This window comes from Lycium barbarum, chromosome 6 (genome assembly GCF_019175385.1).
Source record: "Lycium barbarum isolate Lr01 chromosome 6, ASM1917538v2, whole genome shotgun sequence".
NCBI classification, from domain to species: domain Eukaryota; kingdom Viridiplantae; phylum Streptophyta; class Magnoliopsida; order Solanales; family Solanaceae; genus Lycium; species Lycium barbarum.
In genome coordinates this window covers 21,253,139-21,270,837 of record NC_083342.1, presented here as the reverse complement: position 1 = coordinate 21,270,837, position 17,699 = coordinate 21,253,139, and the positions used below count along the sequence as shown (strand labels likewise).

General features: G+C 34.5%; 2 protein-coding genes across 2 annotated transcripts; one reads left to right on the top strand and one right to left on the bottom strand.

The window, feature by feature from the left end:
- Positions 1-541: 541 nt before the first annotated feature.
- On the top strand, positions 542-8,159 carry LOC132643591 (adrenodoxin-like protein 2, mitochondrial). Its single transcript, XM_060360054.1, has 8 exons — positions 542-756; positions 832-928; positions 5,417-5,484; positions 5,674-5,720; positions 6,667-6,773; positions 7,363-7,412; positions 7,532-7,614; positions 7,697-8,159. Exons 1-8 carry the CDS (start codon positions 682-684, stop codon positions 7,809-7,811), a joined length of 642 nt encoding a protein of 213 aa, XP_060216037.1. The 5' UTR covers positions 542-681; the 3' UTR covers positions 7,812-8,159.
- A 2,904-nt stretch (positions 8,160-11,063) lies between these two features.
- LOC132643590 (calcium-dependent protein kinase 7-like) lies at positions 11,064-17,475 on the bottom strand. Its single transcript, XM_060360053.1, has 9 exons — positions 17,223-17,475; positions 16,180-16,714; positions 14,346-14,469; positions 14,112-14,255; positions 13,654-13,806; positions 13,415-13,530; positions 13,077-13,244; positions 12,615-12,845; positions 11,064-11,553 (listed from the first exon to the last, which is right to left on the bottom strand). Exons 2-9 carry the CDS (start codon positions 16,690-16,692, stop codon positions 11,398-11,400), a joined length of 1,605 nt encoding a protein of 534 aa, XP_060216036.1. The 5' UTR covers positions 16,693-16,714; positions 17,223-17,475; the 3' UTR covers positions 11,064-11,397.
- Between the last annotated feature and the right edge of the window lie 224 nt (positions 17,476-17,699).

Sequence of the window (17,699 nt, the reverse complement as noted above, 5' to 3'; positions counted from 1 at the left end):
ATAAAAAAATGTAGCGGCCACCGCGACTCACCTCTGCCCCAACTGCCAAGTGCCAATTTCCTTTTTCTTTCTTATTTGGAACATACAAGTCTATTCTTACGTAATACTCCATTTGTTTTATTTTATATGTTAACTCATTTAACAAGACACGAAATTTAATAAAGATGAAAAAACTATTAAATTTATAATGTTAAATAATTCACATATCTTTTATGTGGCTATGAATTATTACATCAATTTACTCCCTTTGTTCACTTTTACTTATCAATTATGGACTTTGCATTATAAATGAAGTGCATATTTTATCATAATACTCATATTAATTGGTGTATAATGATTTGAAATGAGTAATTAATGTTAAGAATAAAATAAGAAATTTTTTTCTTAATATGTGAAAGTGAATAAATAAAAATAAAAATTTTATTTTTGAAATAGTAAAAGTAAAAGTGAACGGGGGGAGTAAATTATTTTCAAATATAAATATAAAAAGTAATCAATATTTTTTGTACGGATTAATAAAGAAGTGTATATTCTTCAAAACGGAGGGAGCAATAAGTTCACAGCCTCCCCAAACAAAAACCCCTCAAAATAAATAGGGAGTTTTGGTTTAAGGGGTTTAGCTGAAACTAGAATTCTTGAAACCAGACCCGACCCGACCCGTTTTTCCATTTCTCTGTGAAAATGGTGGGCTTCCATGTTCGGCGAATCGCCCATCGCCTGACTCGCGCTTCACTTCTTCTTCATGATTATGCCTCGGTATTGTGCATATTTATATATATACACATTCATTAATTGAGTTGATTATTGAGAAGTTGTATGTTTTCTTTGTAGGCTCATGAATCATTCCTGAAAGTGGGGTTTAGGAGTACTTACAGCACGGTGGCAAAGAATCGAACTTGGGGTTTGTTTCCATCCAGTTGTTCTAATGGTATGTTATACTAGGTTCATTTGCATCTGGGGTTGTGTTAATTTAATAAAGTTACTGCCTTTTTGTATTTTGATATTGGTTTATTCCTCTGTTGAATTGTGTGAAGCAAAACAAGAGTGGTTGAGAACTTGTGTATGAAAACCAATTTAGGTGCACAATGAAGCGTTGGGCTATTGGTACAATTTATGTCTTACTTATGTTGTACTCCCTCGGTCCCAATTTAAGTGTCTTAGTTTGACTGGACACGGAGTTTAGGAAACAAAGGGAGACTTTTGAATCTTGTAGTTTTAAATTAAAGATGTGTGTAGTTCTTTAAAGCTTGTGGTCTTAAACTTGCAATGTAGAATGTTGGAATTGGGAAACTTACTATGTATAGAAAGAGACGCTCGTTTTAGGACAGACCAACAGACACTTAAATTGACACGGTGTTTACACTAGCCTCATTTGCATCTGGTGTTGTGTTAATTTAGTAAAGTTACGGTTTTTTTTTTTTTTTTTTTTTTTGTATTTTGATATTGGTTTATTATGCCTGTGTTGAATTGTGTGAAGCGAAACAAGAGTGGTTGAGAAATTGTCTATGAAAACCAATATAGGTGCATGAAGCCTTGGGCTATTTCTGCAGATCTATGTTCTACTTATGTTGTAATATTTTCCTATTAGTGTGTGTTGGAGGTTGTCGTGTTAGCCTCATTTGCTTCTGGAGTTAATTTAATTTAGTAAAGTTGCAGCCTTTTTGTATTTTGATATTGATTTATTTTGCCTGTGTTGAATTCTGTGAAGAAAAATAAGAGTGGTTGAGAAATAGCCTATGAAAGCCAATTTAGGTGTAGACTGAAGCATTAGCTATTGGTGCCAATTTATGTTCTGCTTATGTTGTAATATTTTGCTATTAGTGTGTGTTGGAGGGTGTCGTGTTAGCCTCATTTGCATCTGGAGTTAAGTTAATTTAGTAAAGTTGCAGCCTTTTTGTATTTTGATATTGATTTATTTTGCCTGTGTTGAATTCTGTGAAGCAAAATAAGAGTGGTTGAGAGATAGTCTATGAAAGCCAATTTAGGTGTAGACTGAAGCATTGGCTATTGGTGCCAATTTATGTTCTACTTATGTTGTAATATCTTTGCTATTGGTGTGTGTTAGAGGGTGTTACATTATAGCCCTTATTTTGTACCTTGGCTTGTTTGTGAATTTAGTAAACTTGCAGCATTTTTGTATCTTGTTTTCTGTTTCTTGGGTGGAGTACATATGCTTATATTATTTTGAGGATGGTTAAATTTAGTAAACAGAGCACAAAGATTGAGCCAAAAATTACATACAGTTCAGATCCTTTACATTACTCTAGGAAGCTGAGGAAATCTATCATCACATCCACAGAACTGACATCTTCTAGTTTACACCAAAAGCCAACAAAGAAATACATCTATGCTTTAGTTTGTGAATGTTAGTATTATATTTGGCTTCAAAAACAGCTTTACTTCAACAGAATAGATACTTTTATTAGTATTAGTACTTCTGTAATTATGCATCTATGATTTCACAAATTTATCAAAAGAGTTTACACTCTTATCATTTTCTTTTCCTTAATTTCACATAGTTTTAATCCTTAAATGATGATAATTCTTACTAAATAGGAAGTTAAAGGAGTTCGTTTTCACAATAGTGGTGCTTTAAGGAGAAAGTTTCCAGCCGAAATATAATGGAGTATTCTCAGTGATTAGATTTTGGTTTGGCTAGTAGACTGTCCTGTATTATTTAGAACATTATGTATAAGTTCGTTGAAATTTTGAGTAACTTACAACTTTTTTGAATCTGATGACAAGAAGTATATAAATAAGAGAGCACTAAGGCAGTGCGAAGCCATATTTACAATAGAATTCCACCCCTGCTAGAAAAAAAAAACTGAGTTTACAGTGAACCAAGCAAATCTACTAGGGATTCTGTCTCCTCTAAGCTACTTGCTTTACACCCAAAATAGAATAAGAAGTTGCAATTGATCTTGAAATTCTCGAGAGTGTGATTGTTGTAAAAAATTCTTGTATATCTCTTCTTCCGTACTGTCCACCATATACAAGCAGTCAAGCAGGTACCATTCTCCTCCAGTTCTTGAGTTTTACTGCTCCTTCATTATAGTTCCAGTAGGGAGAGCATTTCACTAGTGGTAGCTGGCATATCCCAACTAAGTCCCACAATGCTAAGAAAGAGTTGCCTTAGCTGGTTAGTGATAGGGCAGTGGAGGAAAAGCTGGCTATTACTTTCCAAACTAGAAACACATAGAGGACATCTGGAGCATAACGGAAATCTCCTTTTTAGATTTTCTCGAGTTAAACAAGCCTGCCTTGCCACTAGCCATGAGAAAAGACCACTTTCAAAGGAGCCTTGACTTTCCAAACCTCCACAGCTAACTACCTGTGATCTGCCCTGTGTTGGATAGGGAAAGATAAGCTGATTTAACTCTGAAGATGCCATTCCTGCAGCTCTTCCAGGAAAGTGAATCCCTCTTCATTTTTAAAACCTTGGAAAGTTTCCAGACTCTTGAAAAGTTCCACAGCTCTTTCAAGATCCCAATCGAGTAGGAGTCTTTTAGAAAAATAACACTCCATCCATGTTGACCCCACAATGTTTCTAGCGCGGCTTCAGAGAGTGTGGGTTTGCTATAGAATTCAGGAAAAAGGTCTTTGAGAGGGTCATGCGCCCATGCCCAAGCCAGTTATCAGTCTAGAAGAGAATCTTCCCACCATTTCCTATCCTTATGGTAGTGTTGTCAAATAGAGAGATCCAATGAACTCTGATGGCTTTCCACACCCCCACCCCATATAGACTATTGACTGCTTCGGAGCACCGTATGGCCCTGCTGTCCATATTTGTCATGAATTGCCCATCTCCACAAAGATTGGATTCCATATTGTATCTCCATAGCCACTTCATTAGTAGGCTTTGTGGTTCTTGAGGTTCCTTATGCCCAGTCCCCCACTCCTTTTACTGGTTAGAAGAGTGCTCCAGTTAACTAAGTGAAGGGATTTCTTGCCTTTATGTTCTTGCCTAATAAAGCAGTCCTTGTATTATGGGTTAATCTCATCTGTGCTCATTATTTATCCAACTTACTAAAATGAACCTTCAATTTGTGTGAAATGAAACATTATATTTGGGTCATTGGTGTGAACTAAACATTAACTTTTGGATAAACATAACAATTTCTTGGAAAATCCATAATGTACTCTCGCTCAGGGCTAATGTAGCACATATTGGTCTAAACAACTAGAAAAGGCTTAGTACTTAGATTGGGATGCAACAATAGCCGTTGAAGTTAAAAAATAATTCTAATTGTTTTTTTTTTTTTTTTTTTTTTTTTTTTGCGTCTTTTATGCAAGAATTGCAATATTAATAAAAAGAACGTCGTGGAAATGCAAATGTTAAGATGGATATGTAGCGATATAAGATTAGACAAGATTTGAAATCACATCTGATAGAAGATGTAAGTAACGCATAGAGGATAAACTGAGAGATGGTTTGGTCATGTTTTACGTATACATCCAAATGCACTGATCCATAGATGCGACAGTATAATGATTGAAGGTGATAAAATGAGACGAGATAGACTTGAAATCACATCACGGAAAATTGTACTATTAGATAGAATACTTACAACCTCGCGGAAGTTATGATGACTTGATTAAGAACATAACAGATAACACAATGGAAGCAAAGGATTCATACATGTACTACCAATTTGTGGAGATTGAGGTTTAGCTATTACTGATACACATTAGGTCCTCTATTTCCATGAGTCTTTTGTTCGGTAGAATTGCATATCAACATGGGATCAAAGGTGAAGTTTACCTCTACTTTTCACAAAATTCCCCCGTTTGAGTATTGGAATGAAATTAGCTTGAGTGAGGTGGAATGAACATAGAGTATTATATACCTAAAGTATAGATTCAGGCAAAGTCATTGTTGTACTCCAGAACTGCCATTATCCTCTTCACCTAAATATCAAGCCCTTCCCTAGTGTTGCATTGCTCAACAAAGGGTGGAAGGTTGAACCTAAGTGGCAACGACATGGTCACAGAGAAATATTAAAGCAAGTGGCAATTGGTAATAGTTAAAAGTAATATGATTTTATGTATCCATCTTGTATAACAACCACTGTATGCTATTTTTGTGATTAAAAATCCTACCTGGGTTTTGATTCATCACCAAAGGTACACGAAAAGTGTAGTAGGCCCGCTCGAGTTCGAATTTTGGTCGGTTCGGTGAACCGAACATGGTATTTGGGTGGAGAATGGTAGAGGGGAGAACCTATTATCCGTTGAGCTTCAGAACTGGAAACAACTAATTTCTCGCTTATGAAAAAATAATAGTAATAATAATAAAGGAGGCAGTACAATAGGCTTGCATGTATGTGACAGACCATGTTGCACAAGTATTAAGATTCATGGACCTAATGCGATTTCATGTTCTAAACTACTTGTTTTCTCCTTTTACCCATTGCAGCCACATTAGCTTGCACCCTAGGGACATCATATGGACCCTTGTCGAGATATCAAATTTTGCCGGACCTGGTCAGTAGCTTTGCAAGATAATGTAATACTTGAAAAGTTTCTTGAAATTATTGATTATGAGACTCTTTAGTACCCTATCCTGTTGGATTTTGTTTCTTTTCCATTTTTTCATTCTAAGAAACAAATTTGAAATTTGAAATTTCATATCATTCTCCTTTTGTTTTACCTGAATTTGGTTCTTTGTCTCAGAGGCATAAACAATATAGCACTACTACAGGGAATGAGGAAAAGCAAACGTAAGTTATGTATGAATTGTTAACATTATTTTCTTTTCTTTTACAGTTGCTTTCTCTTTGAACTAGGACACGTAGGATTTCTTTAAATGTGAGATGAAGATATTGTTGCTAATTATGCTTATTCAAGAAAATACAAAAAAGATTTGTTGTTAATTACTGTTGACCTTACAAACAAGAGAAAACAAGATTGTTCAACATCTTAATTCTCAAGGGTTATGAAGCTTGGCAGTTTAAATTTGCCATATAAATTGATTGAAACTGTGAATGAAGTTGTTTCGATAAGGATTAGGACCTTGAATTTGCTTCTTGGGCAAGGGGAATTCATGCAATGAACTTGGGTTTTCAATGTCAATTAGGGATGGATTGGCAAATTTCTAGAGTTTATTAATACTTGATTTGTTCTTTTATTGAGTTCTCTTTAAGAATACAATTGATGTACGGATGGTTTGATCCATGTAGTATTTGGTTTTAGCCATTGATATCATTAGTCATGTACTTACTATCATTTTTTCTAATTAATTTAACTTTACTTCCTTTAGAAGTTGTTTAAAAAAGTCATAATTATAACCCAAGGGTGTGGCCTAGCGGTCAATAAGGTGAAATAAATCTGATTCCCCGATATATCTGATTTTTTCTTCTCTAAGCTACTATTTTCATGGAACTTATTTACACATGCTCCTCGTAATCTAGATTTATGAGTTCCCAAGCACTGGCTAGAGATTGGGCAAATGTTTTATGTTTTGTGCATCTTACGATCTTGTATACACGCTGTGTTTCTCTGCCAAATAGTACTTTATTTCACAACACATGGTTAATTTGATCTTGGATTGCAGTCCAATCTCTTGTGGCATAACTTCATCTCTAATATGGCTGGTGGGGTGCCCACAAGATTATACATATGTGCTTTTGTTCTCCTCTAACTTCTACATGTTCTCTCTTTGCACAGAATATCGGTAACATTTGTTGACAAGGATGGAGAAGAGACGTATATCAAAGTCCCTGTTGGAATGTCTTTGTTAGAAGCTGCACATGAGAATGACATTGAGCTTGAAGGTTAGCCTTGTTGAGGCATGCTAAATGTCTTTTGTTGATTCAATATTGGCATCCTTAACCAGTTTAGTCTAGATTCAGGATGATATACGGCCTTTATGAATCTGGTCACTGCTTTCAGTTAGTATGCCTTTATTGGGCTGCTATTGTGATCAAACTTTGCCACCTCGCAATCGTTCTTATCCAAAAAACATAGAGTAACTAATTAATAGATTAATAATCTAAATTCACATTTTGACTCTTGGAGTGAATGTGAGGGAAGACCCTGAGTTGTTTCAAAGTTGGTGAAAGTGAATCTGAATTCAAAGAAATTCAAAAGGAATACTGGGAGCACCTCAAGTGTTCTCGTACCAACATTCTTTCCAAATTATGGGGTAATCTTTCAATTTCAATTTTACCTTTAGACAATTAGTGCCTCATTTACACAGGTCTGGTTAACGATACTAAGTGACACATCAGTCCTCCTACAATTAGGATTGTCTACCAAAAATGCTTTGGGTGTGACTGGTGAAATTTACATTTGTTAGCATATCTACCTTTCGGTGCCATATCGTCTGTTAAGTTTAACCAAACAAAATTGGCTTTGATGCAGGAGCATGTGAAGGGTCACTTGCCTGTTCCACATGTCATGTGATAGTTATGGTATGTAATCCTATGATTAGGCCAATGCCACAAAATTATCTGGGTCAAGATTTCATTTGAACGTTGTGATGTTGTAACTGAGCTACATTTGTTATCTGAACGTTGACGACTCTGGACAGGATGTGGACAAATACAACGTGCTAGAAGATCCAACAGACGAAGAGAATGACATGTTGGATCTTGCGTTTGGCCTCACAGAGACGTAGGTCCCTTCTATTCATATTATTTTTCAGTTATTGTAATATTCTCAAGCTTCTCATAGATGCTGCATTTGTTCTCTGCAGGTCTCGTCTAGGTTGTCAAGTAATTGCAAAACCTGAACTTGATGGAATTCGGGTAGCTCTTCCTGCAGCCACGAGAAACTTTGCTGTTGATGGCTTTAAACCGAAACCACATTAGAGAATCTCTAACATGGATAAAGGATTACTCATGGGTATCTACCGAAAATGAAAGCCAATTTTGTAGGCCTCTTACAAGTGAGTGTATAATAATGCCTTTAGGGTGAATATGGCATCACATTATGCTGGACATTGTGACCAAAGTCAGCTGTTGTTTAGGCAGTTAGTCGAAGAAAATGATTGATTATTTTATTAATAATATCTCAAGGCGTAGCTACTCTTTTTGTTGATGTATCTTTTCGCTAGGTTTTCATTTTTGACTTTGGTTAAACATTTGTACCAAATCAACATTAAAGGTGTCTTATTGTCATTCAAGGATGCTTCAATCCACCGTCTTATTGTCATTCAAGGATGCTTCAATCCACAACTCTTGTCAGGTGTATTATGTTTTTTTTTTTTTCCTTTTAATATTTACTTTTCTATATGTATGCAAAATATTAGTATGATTTCTGTGCACTGTTCATGAGAGTGTAATGGATGATTAGCAATATGGAGTATCTCTTTTGGTTTCCCTTTTTTGTTGGTTCTTGTTATAATAGGAAAGTAATTGAATGAAACAAGAGCCACGTATCCAAAATACAAGGTTTTTTGAAAAAGATTGGGTGGAAATAAAATCTCTTAGCCTCTTACAATTTGAATAGAAGAAAATGACTTTTTCAGATTTCTTATGGGTTAAAAATGAAGATCCTCGTAAAAGGGTCATAAAACTTTTAAAAAAAATTGTAAAGGGTAAAATTCTTTTATCAGAAGTTATTTTAATCCTTCTTTGGTCGTTTGTTGGAGAAACAGGATCTTTAATCCTCAACTTGAGGGAATCAATCAAAGAGAAAACATCAGGGGAATTTTCTAAAAATATAAATATCTTCTATTTAGGTTAATAAAAATGTGTTATAAATTTGTTCCATGTTTTCCACACATGAAACTTTCACAGACAATAACGTTACCTTTTATCATCCACAGTTTCGGAGAAAATATTATCGATGTTATTTGATGCATTATTGGGGTGGTATGCAAAAGAAAAAGAGTGAAAGAAAAAACAACTAAAAGAATAAAAATTAAAAATGATTTGAAGATCATCGTAATTTAGGGTGAATCTTGCATCAGTTTCATACATTTGCTTGACAATATCCCATCGGATAATTAATTTCAGATATGGCCTTATATTTTTTAAGATAATACCACGTATATTTTGTATCAACCATTCATTATAAATTTCACATGAGTTCTTCCTCTTTTCTTTTTTTTTTTTTTTTTGAGCATAAAAAACACAGCATAGTTTTCTTTGCGTATTCTACATAGAGTTGGGCAATGCTAGCACCTTTATTATTAATTTAATTTAATGTCATAGGTATTGACAATTTATACTTTTATTATTATATTATTTATATATTAATAAAGCACAAGCAGCTAACCTAGTAACCTATTGACATATGTACCTGAATATTTATTTGATGGGGTCTGGCCGTCTGGGTTTGTTGACAAGTTAGCTCTAAAGATCAATGGTTCTATCAGAGATTTAGCAAAATAAACTTTTTTGTATGAACCATTCATTATAAATTTCACATGAGTTCTTCCTCTTTTCTTTTTTTTTTTTTTTTTTGAGCATAAAAAACACAGCATAGTTTTCTTTGCGTATTCTACATAGAGTTGGGCAATGCTAGCACCTTTATTATTAATTTAATTTAATGTCATAGGTATTGACAATTTATACTTTTATTATTATATTATTTATATATTAATAAAGCACAAGCAGCTAACCTAGTAACCTATTGACATATGTACCTGAATATTTATTTGATGGGGTCTGGCCGTCTGGGTTTGTTGACAAGTTAGCTCTAAAGATCAATGGTTCTATCAGAGATTTAGCAAAATAAACTTTTTTGTATGAACGCGGATGCCTTTGGACATTTTTTATTTATTTAGAATACAACAGTGTCACATTATCACAAGTTGATAGGTCAAGAGATTCAGTCCCTGTTTAAAATATCGTGGTTCAATTTCATTCCAACACATTTTAGCTGCTTTATTATTTATTTATTGAGATCATTAACACTTGCCTTGAGTTACTAAAAAATATTAAATTCATAAGTAATAACCAAACCACTTTAATCACATGAGATATGAGTAGTAATTTTGACAATGAAGTGAATATATCACTGGAATGCAATTTACCAACAAAAATCTAGTATTCTATTACATTCATCTAAGTCTTCGAATACATATCAACCACCAGTCCTGTAGAAAATCTTCCTAGATGCAGTAGTTTAGTATACTATATAGTTGCCTAGGCATCTATTTCCACGAACTCATACACTTAGACAAATGGAATAATTAACTCCTAAATGATCTCTTCCAATCGTCTTGTAGGCAGCGTTATCCGGGATTTATATTGATAGAAGATATGCTATATGATAAATAATTAAAGTGCACACAAGTTGATCCAAACACCAACAACATACCCACTATAATCTCAAAAGTGAAGTCTGGCGAGGTTAGAATGTACGCAGATCTTACCTCTATTTTTGTGAGGTAGAAAAATTGTTTCCAATAGACCCTCTGACAAGTTGATCCAAACACCATTATTATAAATGTGAGGGGGGAGAGGGTGGGTTTATGTTAGAGAACTATAAATTTAACCACAATATCATAAAGTCAAAGCTCAATGACTTATCTACACATCTTGTGAATATCCAAAGTGTTAATAAGTCAAAATTAACCAAAAGCCTTAAGTTGATCACCCTCTTTTTCAATTCTGGAATACTTTTAGTTTAACCAATATTTTTATTATCTTATCCTTAATATTTTTCTAATTCTCAAAATACATATTCGGAAACAAAACCTCTAACTTCTTCTCAATTTCATATCCGATGTTCATCCTTCTCCTTACAAAGATAATTTTAAATTTATATTTTGTTGTATAGAAGTTATGGGTGTTTTTGTTATTTTACTACTATAAAAACAACTTATCAACACTTTTTACCAAACAAGTGAACTGCTTATTATCAGTTTCAACACTCTTATCCAAATATGTAACTAATTATTCATAAAATTAATCCCAACACTTAAAAAAGCGTTCAGCAATATCTAATGTATATCAACTTTTTAAAATCAGCTACAAGAAGTTTAAAAAGAGGCAAAAAGAATCCTGTCATGCAGGCATAAGTGTTTATCAACATCTAATGTTTATCAACTTTTTAAAATCGGTTACAAGAAGTTTAAAAAGAGGCAAAAAGAATCCTGTTGTCCAGGCATCTAGTTTCAACATTTAGTAGTGATTTGTATTAGCCTTAATTTTTCAGTTTTGTTTTTTGATAATATGAGAATGAGCTTATAACCAATCCTTGTATTTACAACAATGTTAAAGGACCTCACAAATTCTTTGTTAGATGCCTAGGGGGTAACAAGTTGCAGACCTCACACCTCAATCCTATGGAGCTCAAAGGGGAGGAAGGAAAAAATTTGAACTGCAGAGCAAGAAAGAGGGAAAAAGAAGAATTTCATAATCAATAAAGGAAAGAGAAAGGGGAAATATCCATAAAAATGATTTCCTTTTTCCTCTTTTAACATTTTTGCTCTTCTGCATTTGATCATCTAGCTTCATTTCCGGCTTGTAACGAGCCGTCCCTCATCAATTTTAAGCTGAGACTGTTGAATCGTTCACGAGAATACTGTCTCGATGCTTTTCTCCAGTCTGTACCAGCCTTCATCATCGCAGCGAATTCCTCGTAACTAATGCGACCATCCTGCATGGTTATAGACAATGAAAACTGATGAACTTCCAAACTCTGGTAACAAGCTAAAAGCTCAAACTCAGATATTTGCAACATACTTCAATGGCATTTAGTAGAAATGAATGATAAAGTTGAACAGTATGAATGATAAAGTTGAACAGTAAGAGCAAAGAATGGAAAAGAAAATGCTATTTTAAAAGGAGATAATATGTAAAGATCCACATCAATTTTTTCATCAGTTCTACACACTTAGAGCCCGGTTGGATTGGCATAAAGCTGCTGAAAATAGCTTATAAGCTGTTTTCAGCTTTTTTGAGTGTTTGGCTGGCCAGCTTATAAGCCATTTTGTGCTTAAAATAAGCCCAAAAAAATGATTGGGCCCGTTTGGCTTAGCTTATCTAAAACAGCTTATAAGCTGCTTTTTTTAAGCCCATCCAAACAGGCTCTTATACTTTGCAGGGGCCCTATAACTTCTTGTCAAAAATGTATCTACTAACCTAAGACACCACGTGACATAGACTATTTACCCCGAGGCCTATTACTTCCTTGTTCTTCTATTTTTCTCTCTCTTCCTTTTTCTTCTCTTCCATACCAATTATTAACCTTCTCTTCCTTTTCTACTGATTTGAGTTGTATGATAGGTCATAGGAGCAGTTGATTTTTTGTACTTACTTGAGCTGTTTAAGTTGCCAGAAAACTAAAACTAGTGTGGAACCTGTTTTCTTCCGATAAGAAGCTCTCTCTCACTCCATCTTTTTCCATTGGCCAGAGGCCATTATCATGTCCGGGAAGACGGAAGAGAAGTGAAAAACAGGGATCGGTCAAATGACATGAGGCAGCACATGCATACACCCCAATATTCTCATTTGGTTATAAACCTCTCAGGGCTAGATACACTTTTTACAACTACAACTGTAAAAGGGGGTAATACATCTCCCTACAATGTTTACATGTGTAGTTGGAACTAAGGAACAAGTTGAGTGGGGTTATTTATGTATACCCCATTTTGAAAAATAAAGTAAAGCGCACACATCACCCAATTCAAATGGCTAGATATGGACACAAATACTGACCTTGTCGGTGTCAACATCATGCATAATGGCATTGATGACCTCCTCAGTGTTGCCACCATCCTCATCACTCAAGGCACTGCGCAGCTCCTCGATTTCTATGTAACCACTCTGATTTGTGTCGAAAAATGAAAACGCTTTGTGCAGGTGCTCATCATTTGCCATCTTTCTAAGATGAACAGATACAGCCACAAACTCTCCATAATTCAAGCTTCCATCTCCATCAACATCAGCCTGTAAAAGTGAAGCAGAAGATCAATTATAATAATATCTATCTGGATCAACGAGCAAGGAATCCAAGAGTTAGTAGCTTTCTTAGAAACAAGAAGTACCAGGCTACTCTTGTTATCTTATAGCTATTGATTCACACCAGAAGTCATCACCGTAGAAGAAAAAAGGAGCAGATTTGTGGGTTGGATTTCAAAGAAAATCCAATCAAACAAAGAAGTTCATGAGAATGCTTACAGCTTCCATAAGAATCTGAAGATCGGCATCAGGGATCTGATGGCCCAGCTTTTGCAGACCAATTTTCAGTTCTCCAAGGTTAATTTTGCCCTTCTTTCCTGTATCCATCATCTCAAATGCTTCCTTCATTCCAGCCACTTCTTCAGCTGATAAAAACTCGGCAATAATCTGGGCAAGCAATGAAGAACAGCATAAAATTTTGAGACAATTTTGTGAGAAGGCGGAAAATCTTCTGTCCTTATTTTGAGCTTTATGAATCTAGCGCATGAAGATATCCATTTGAGATGATGCAGAACGATAATGATTTGAATAACAGCAGAGAAAAAGGGAATATTTACCGTTAGAGCTCTTTTCTTGAGCTTGTTCATTACTGAAAACTGTTTGAGCCTTGCTTTCACGGTCTCGCCCAATGAGACGTTTGGTGCTTTCTTTATATTTTGTAGCCAGGGATGCTCTGCAATTCATGTATATGAGGCAAAGCCCATAGTAAAGGTCACTAAACTGAACTTGTGAAATTGAGAGAATAAACAACAAACAAATGAAAGTATAGCATCTCAAATAGATTAACAAACATTACCAAGAACCTGCTGAGCTGTGAGCCGCCGAGTTGGATCTGGATCAAGCATCTTCTTTACAAGATCTTTTGCGTTATCAGAAACCTTAGGCCATGGATCTCTCTTGAAATCAACCACAGAGCGAATAATTGCTTGGGCTACTCCTTGTTCCGTCTCTACACGTATTAGATAGAATTTAGGCAATCATTGAGAAAATTGTGACTAAATTCATGAAGTTTCCAGAAACAATTTCAGACCAATATATCCATAACTAGAAGCAGAAAGTACTGACTATCACAGGCCAAAACAAAATAAGAACTTTGATTTATGTTTCAGGTAGAGGTGGGATTTTCAAATTCCATTTCACTTTGACACACATTTAAGTAGGCTAGTCACCAAGTTCTAAAAAATGCATAGCCCCAAACATATGCTCCAAGGTTTATTACTTGTTACATAAACCAGCTAAATAAAAGAAACTGACCTGCCCAGAAAGGTGGAACACCACAAAGAAGAATGTAAAGGATAACTCCAGCACTCCAGACATCCACCTCCGGGCCATAATTGCGTTTTAGGACCTCTGGAGCCATGTAATAAGGACTTCCAACTATCTCATTAAAGCGTTCCCCTGTTAAAGATATAAAGACAATTCCATATATTAATCATTTTTAGCATGAACATTTTTCTTAACACACAGTACCATTACTAATTGAATTACCGGGTTTGAAAAACACTGACAACCCAAAGTCAATAGCCTTCAGAGGAGCAGTTTCTTTCTTGTTACCAAAGAGAAAGTTCTCAGGTTTGAGATCACGATGCATTACTCCATGCATATGACACATCTGCAATGCCATTGGAACTCCGTAAGTTGAAATTGAAAGAAGAGCAGGCATTGCTTGGGGAAACATAATGCAACTGGAGAGTGAGCAACCAAAGATTTTTTTTATTTTTTTATTTTTATCTTTTTTTTTTTTTTTTGATAAGGTAAGAAAATTGATCAAAGATGGATGAGAAACCACATAGTTTAAATTGTGTAAAGTCGGGATAATCAGCTATGATGTTAGCCTTGGTAACCACCCAGTTCTTACAACAGGTCCAAATAACTAAATGTAGAAACATGAACTTTTTAAACCCATTCCATAAATTGAATCTCTCTTTTATGAATCAAAGTGTGACATTTTTGAATCCTTATCAAGAGATTCAGTCAGTTGGTTCTAATCTGTCATTATGTATTTGACCATGATTACTTCAGTACACAGATTTTTTTTTTATTTTTTATTTTTTTGATGATAAGTAAGTATTTGACAAACTACAGTACACAAACTGCAGTTTTAATTGAACTCCGTTAGCAACAATCTCATGCTATACCAACTATTGCTGAAAGCAAGCAACAAAAGATCTCCAACTCCAAAAATAGAATATAAGGACCAACATCTTACTGGTTCCTCACAGTTCCTTTTTATTTCTATTTGCCTCTATACCAATAAGATATCTGTCTAAAACTATCACAAGTTGCTATTCACTGTCGACACTTGGATTGTGATATCCTCTGTGTTATTAGCTTCCTTAAGTTTAATTTAAATTATTAGGACCAGACTATATAAATTAAAAGGTATTTGCATGAGAATAACAAGATAGAAAGATAGAAAACCTAACAAGATTTAGAGCATCAATGCGCCTCTTGCTAGATTTAACACATTTGGCTATACGGATATTGGAAGATAAAATCTAGTCAAGTTAAAAGACATAGGATCTCAACATGTGAAATGAATCAAATAAAATGGTAAGCACTCATTCACAAACAGGCATAAACCCCAAAAATTTAGACAAGAACATTCAATCTGGTCACAAACAGGAAACTTCAACCCCCACATTCTTTTCTTGTCTAGTTTGATAGTCTCAATCGGCATTGACAAATTCAGACATCATAAGCATAATCTAAAGAATGAATAGGTTAAAAAACCCCTAAACTATCACCATTTTGCGAGTTTCATACCTACACTATTGGGTGTTCACAGATCTCCTGAACTACTATAAACTCATGTTAAAGTAACACCTGGAGGAACATGACATGTTACGTGAACCATCATGCCCCAAAGCCTCCTCCAAAGAGTTCCAAGTGGCAGTTTACGTGGAAAAAAATTGAGTGAATAGGTTAAACCCCCCACTCCCCAAACTAACACTGTTTCGTGAGTTTCATACCTAAACTATTGGATGCTCACAGAACCTCCTGAATACCATTAACTCATTGTGCCAGGTGGTCTCATTCTTAAGACTTTTTTTCATCTCTCATGCGCCTCTATGCAAGTTATCCCAAACATTTTGACACATATTCAACCGAGGGGTTTTTAAATCTAAAGGAAGTTATAGTCCTGGGAGTAACACGAACACCCAATAGTTTAGGTATAAAACTCGTAAAATGATTGTTCGTTTAGGGATATTTTAACCTATTCACTCTAACCCTAAATTAGCAACCCCTAGTATATAAAATAAATGAACAAGTTACTATAATACATGAAAACAGAGATATCATCAACTTTGTAAAACTGTACCTGAACAACTTCTACTATAGTCTTCATTATAAAGGCGGCTGCTCTCTCCGTATAATGTCCCCTAGCAACAATCCTATCAAACAACTCGCCACCCTCACAAAGTTCCATCACAATGTGCACTGCATTATCATCCTCATAAGTATCCTTCAAAGTCACAATATTAGGATGTTTAGGCAAATGCTTCATAATCTCAACCTCTCTCCTAACATCATCGATATCTATAGCAGTCCTAAGTTTCTTCTTCAATATCGATTTGCAAGCATATTTCTCTCCTGTATCATTATCAGTACATAAATATGTAACCCCAAATTCTCCTCTACCGAGTTCTCGACCAAGATCATATTTTTCTTGAATATTATGCCCTGTTGGATCTTTCAACACAATAAGCTTTTTGTTTCCATCACTTTGAGATGTTGCACCCCCATAATCAAGAGCAAAAGGGTTTGGTTTGTTCTTATTCTTGTTCTTCTTTTTCTCAGAAGATTTAGCAACTGTCCCACAACAATTTCCCATAACAATTTCAAAATATCAAATCCTGAAAAAAAATATCAACAAAATTCAATCTTTGAGCTAAATATGAACCAAATGTTATGTTCTTGTTTTTTTGCCTTATGTAAACAAGAACTTGACAATGAAATCTAAGCTTCAAGCTATTCAAAGATTCTAACTTTTATATATAAAAAGAAAATTCAAGAAAACAGATTCAAACAAAACTTGGAAACATTATTTCAAGATTCTGATAAATCCAATTACTTTTCAACCCTACACAAAATAAAATTTAAAAACGATACCAATAAATAAAAAACCAAGATTATTAAACAATAATGAAATGTAGCAGGAAAAAAAAACCTGCAAAAATAGATGTTGCTTTTTTCTTTTTCTTTTGTTTTTTTGTTGTATATGGATTTTCAAGATTCTGATAAACCTAATACTTTTCAACCCCACAAAAATAAAATTTAAAAAACAAGAATACAAAAAAAATCCAATAAATAAACCAAGATTATTAAACAACAATGAAATGTAGCAGGAAAAAAAAAACCAACCTGCAGAAAAAAATGTTGCCTTTTTATTTATGTTTTTTGGATTTTGGGTTTGTGTATGGAGATTAGAATTGAGAAGAGAAAAAGGGTAGCTGTGATATGAGAAGAATTAAAAGAAGAAATGTGAAAATGAGAAGAAAGTTGTTATTTCGTGAAGGTGTGAAAACTAAATTCTTCATTGAAAGAGAGAGTCAAAGAAGCTCTTTTTTACAGAGACTTTTCTTTTCTCTCTTGGAAGTTGGAACCCCCGTCTGCTTTCCCCATTTCTCTATATTTTTTCCTAATTTCAAAATGTTTTTTTTTTCTATTTTTTTTCTAATAAATTGATATTCCTTAACCCAAAAATAAAAATAAAAATTAGAATGATAATAATAATAACATCAACAACAACATATTCAGTGCAATCTCACAAGTGGGTCTGAAGAAAGTATAGTGTACGCAGACCTTAACTTACCTTGGGGTGGAGAGGCTGTAATAATT

Bases quoted from the DNA above. Each gene is read 5' to 3' on its own strand.
- LOC132643590 (XM_060360053.1), bottom strand. From the start codon at position 16,692: ATGGGAAATTGTTGTGGGACAGTTGCTAAATCTTCTGAGAAAAAGAAG. The intron at 13,245-13,414 runs GTAAATATTCCC...TTGCTTGCCCAG, and splicing joins TCAAGAAAAGAGCTCTAACG to ATTATTGCCGAGTTTTTATC. The intron at 12,846-13,076 runs GTAAGCATTCTC...TCACTTTTACAG, and splicing joins TTCAGATTCTTATGGAAGCT to GCTGATGTTGATGGAGATGG.
- LOC132643591 (XM_060360054.1), top strand. From the start codon at position 682: ATGGTGGGCTTCCATGTTCGGCGAATCGCCCATCGCCTGACTCGCGCT. The intron at 6,774-7,362 runs GTTAGCCTTGTT...GCTTTGATGCAG, and splicing joins GAATGACATTGAGCTTGAAG to GAGCATGTGAAGGGTCACTT. The intron at 7,615-7,696 runs GTAGGTCCCTTC...TGTTCTCTGCAG, and splicing joins GCGTTTGGCCTCACAGAGAC to GTCTCGTCTAGGTTGTCAAG.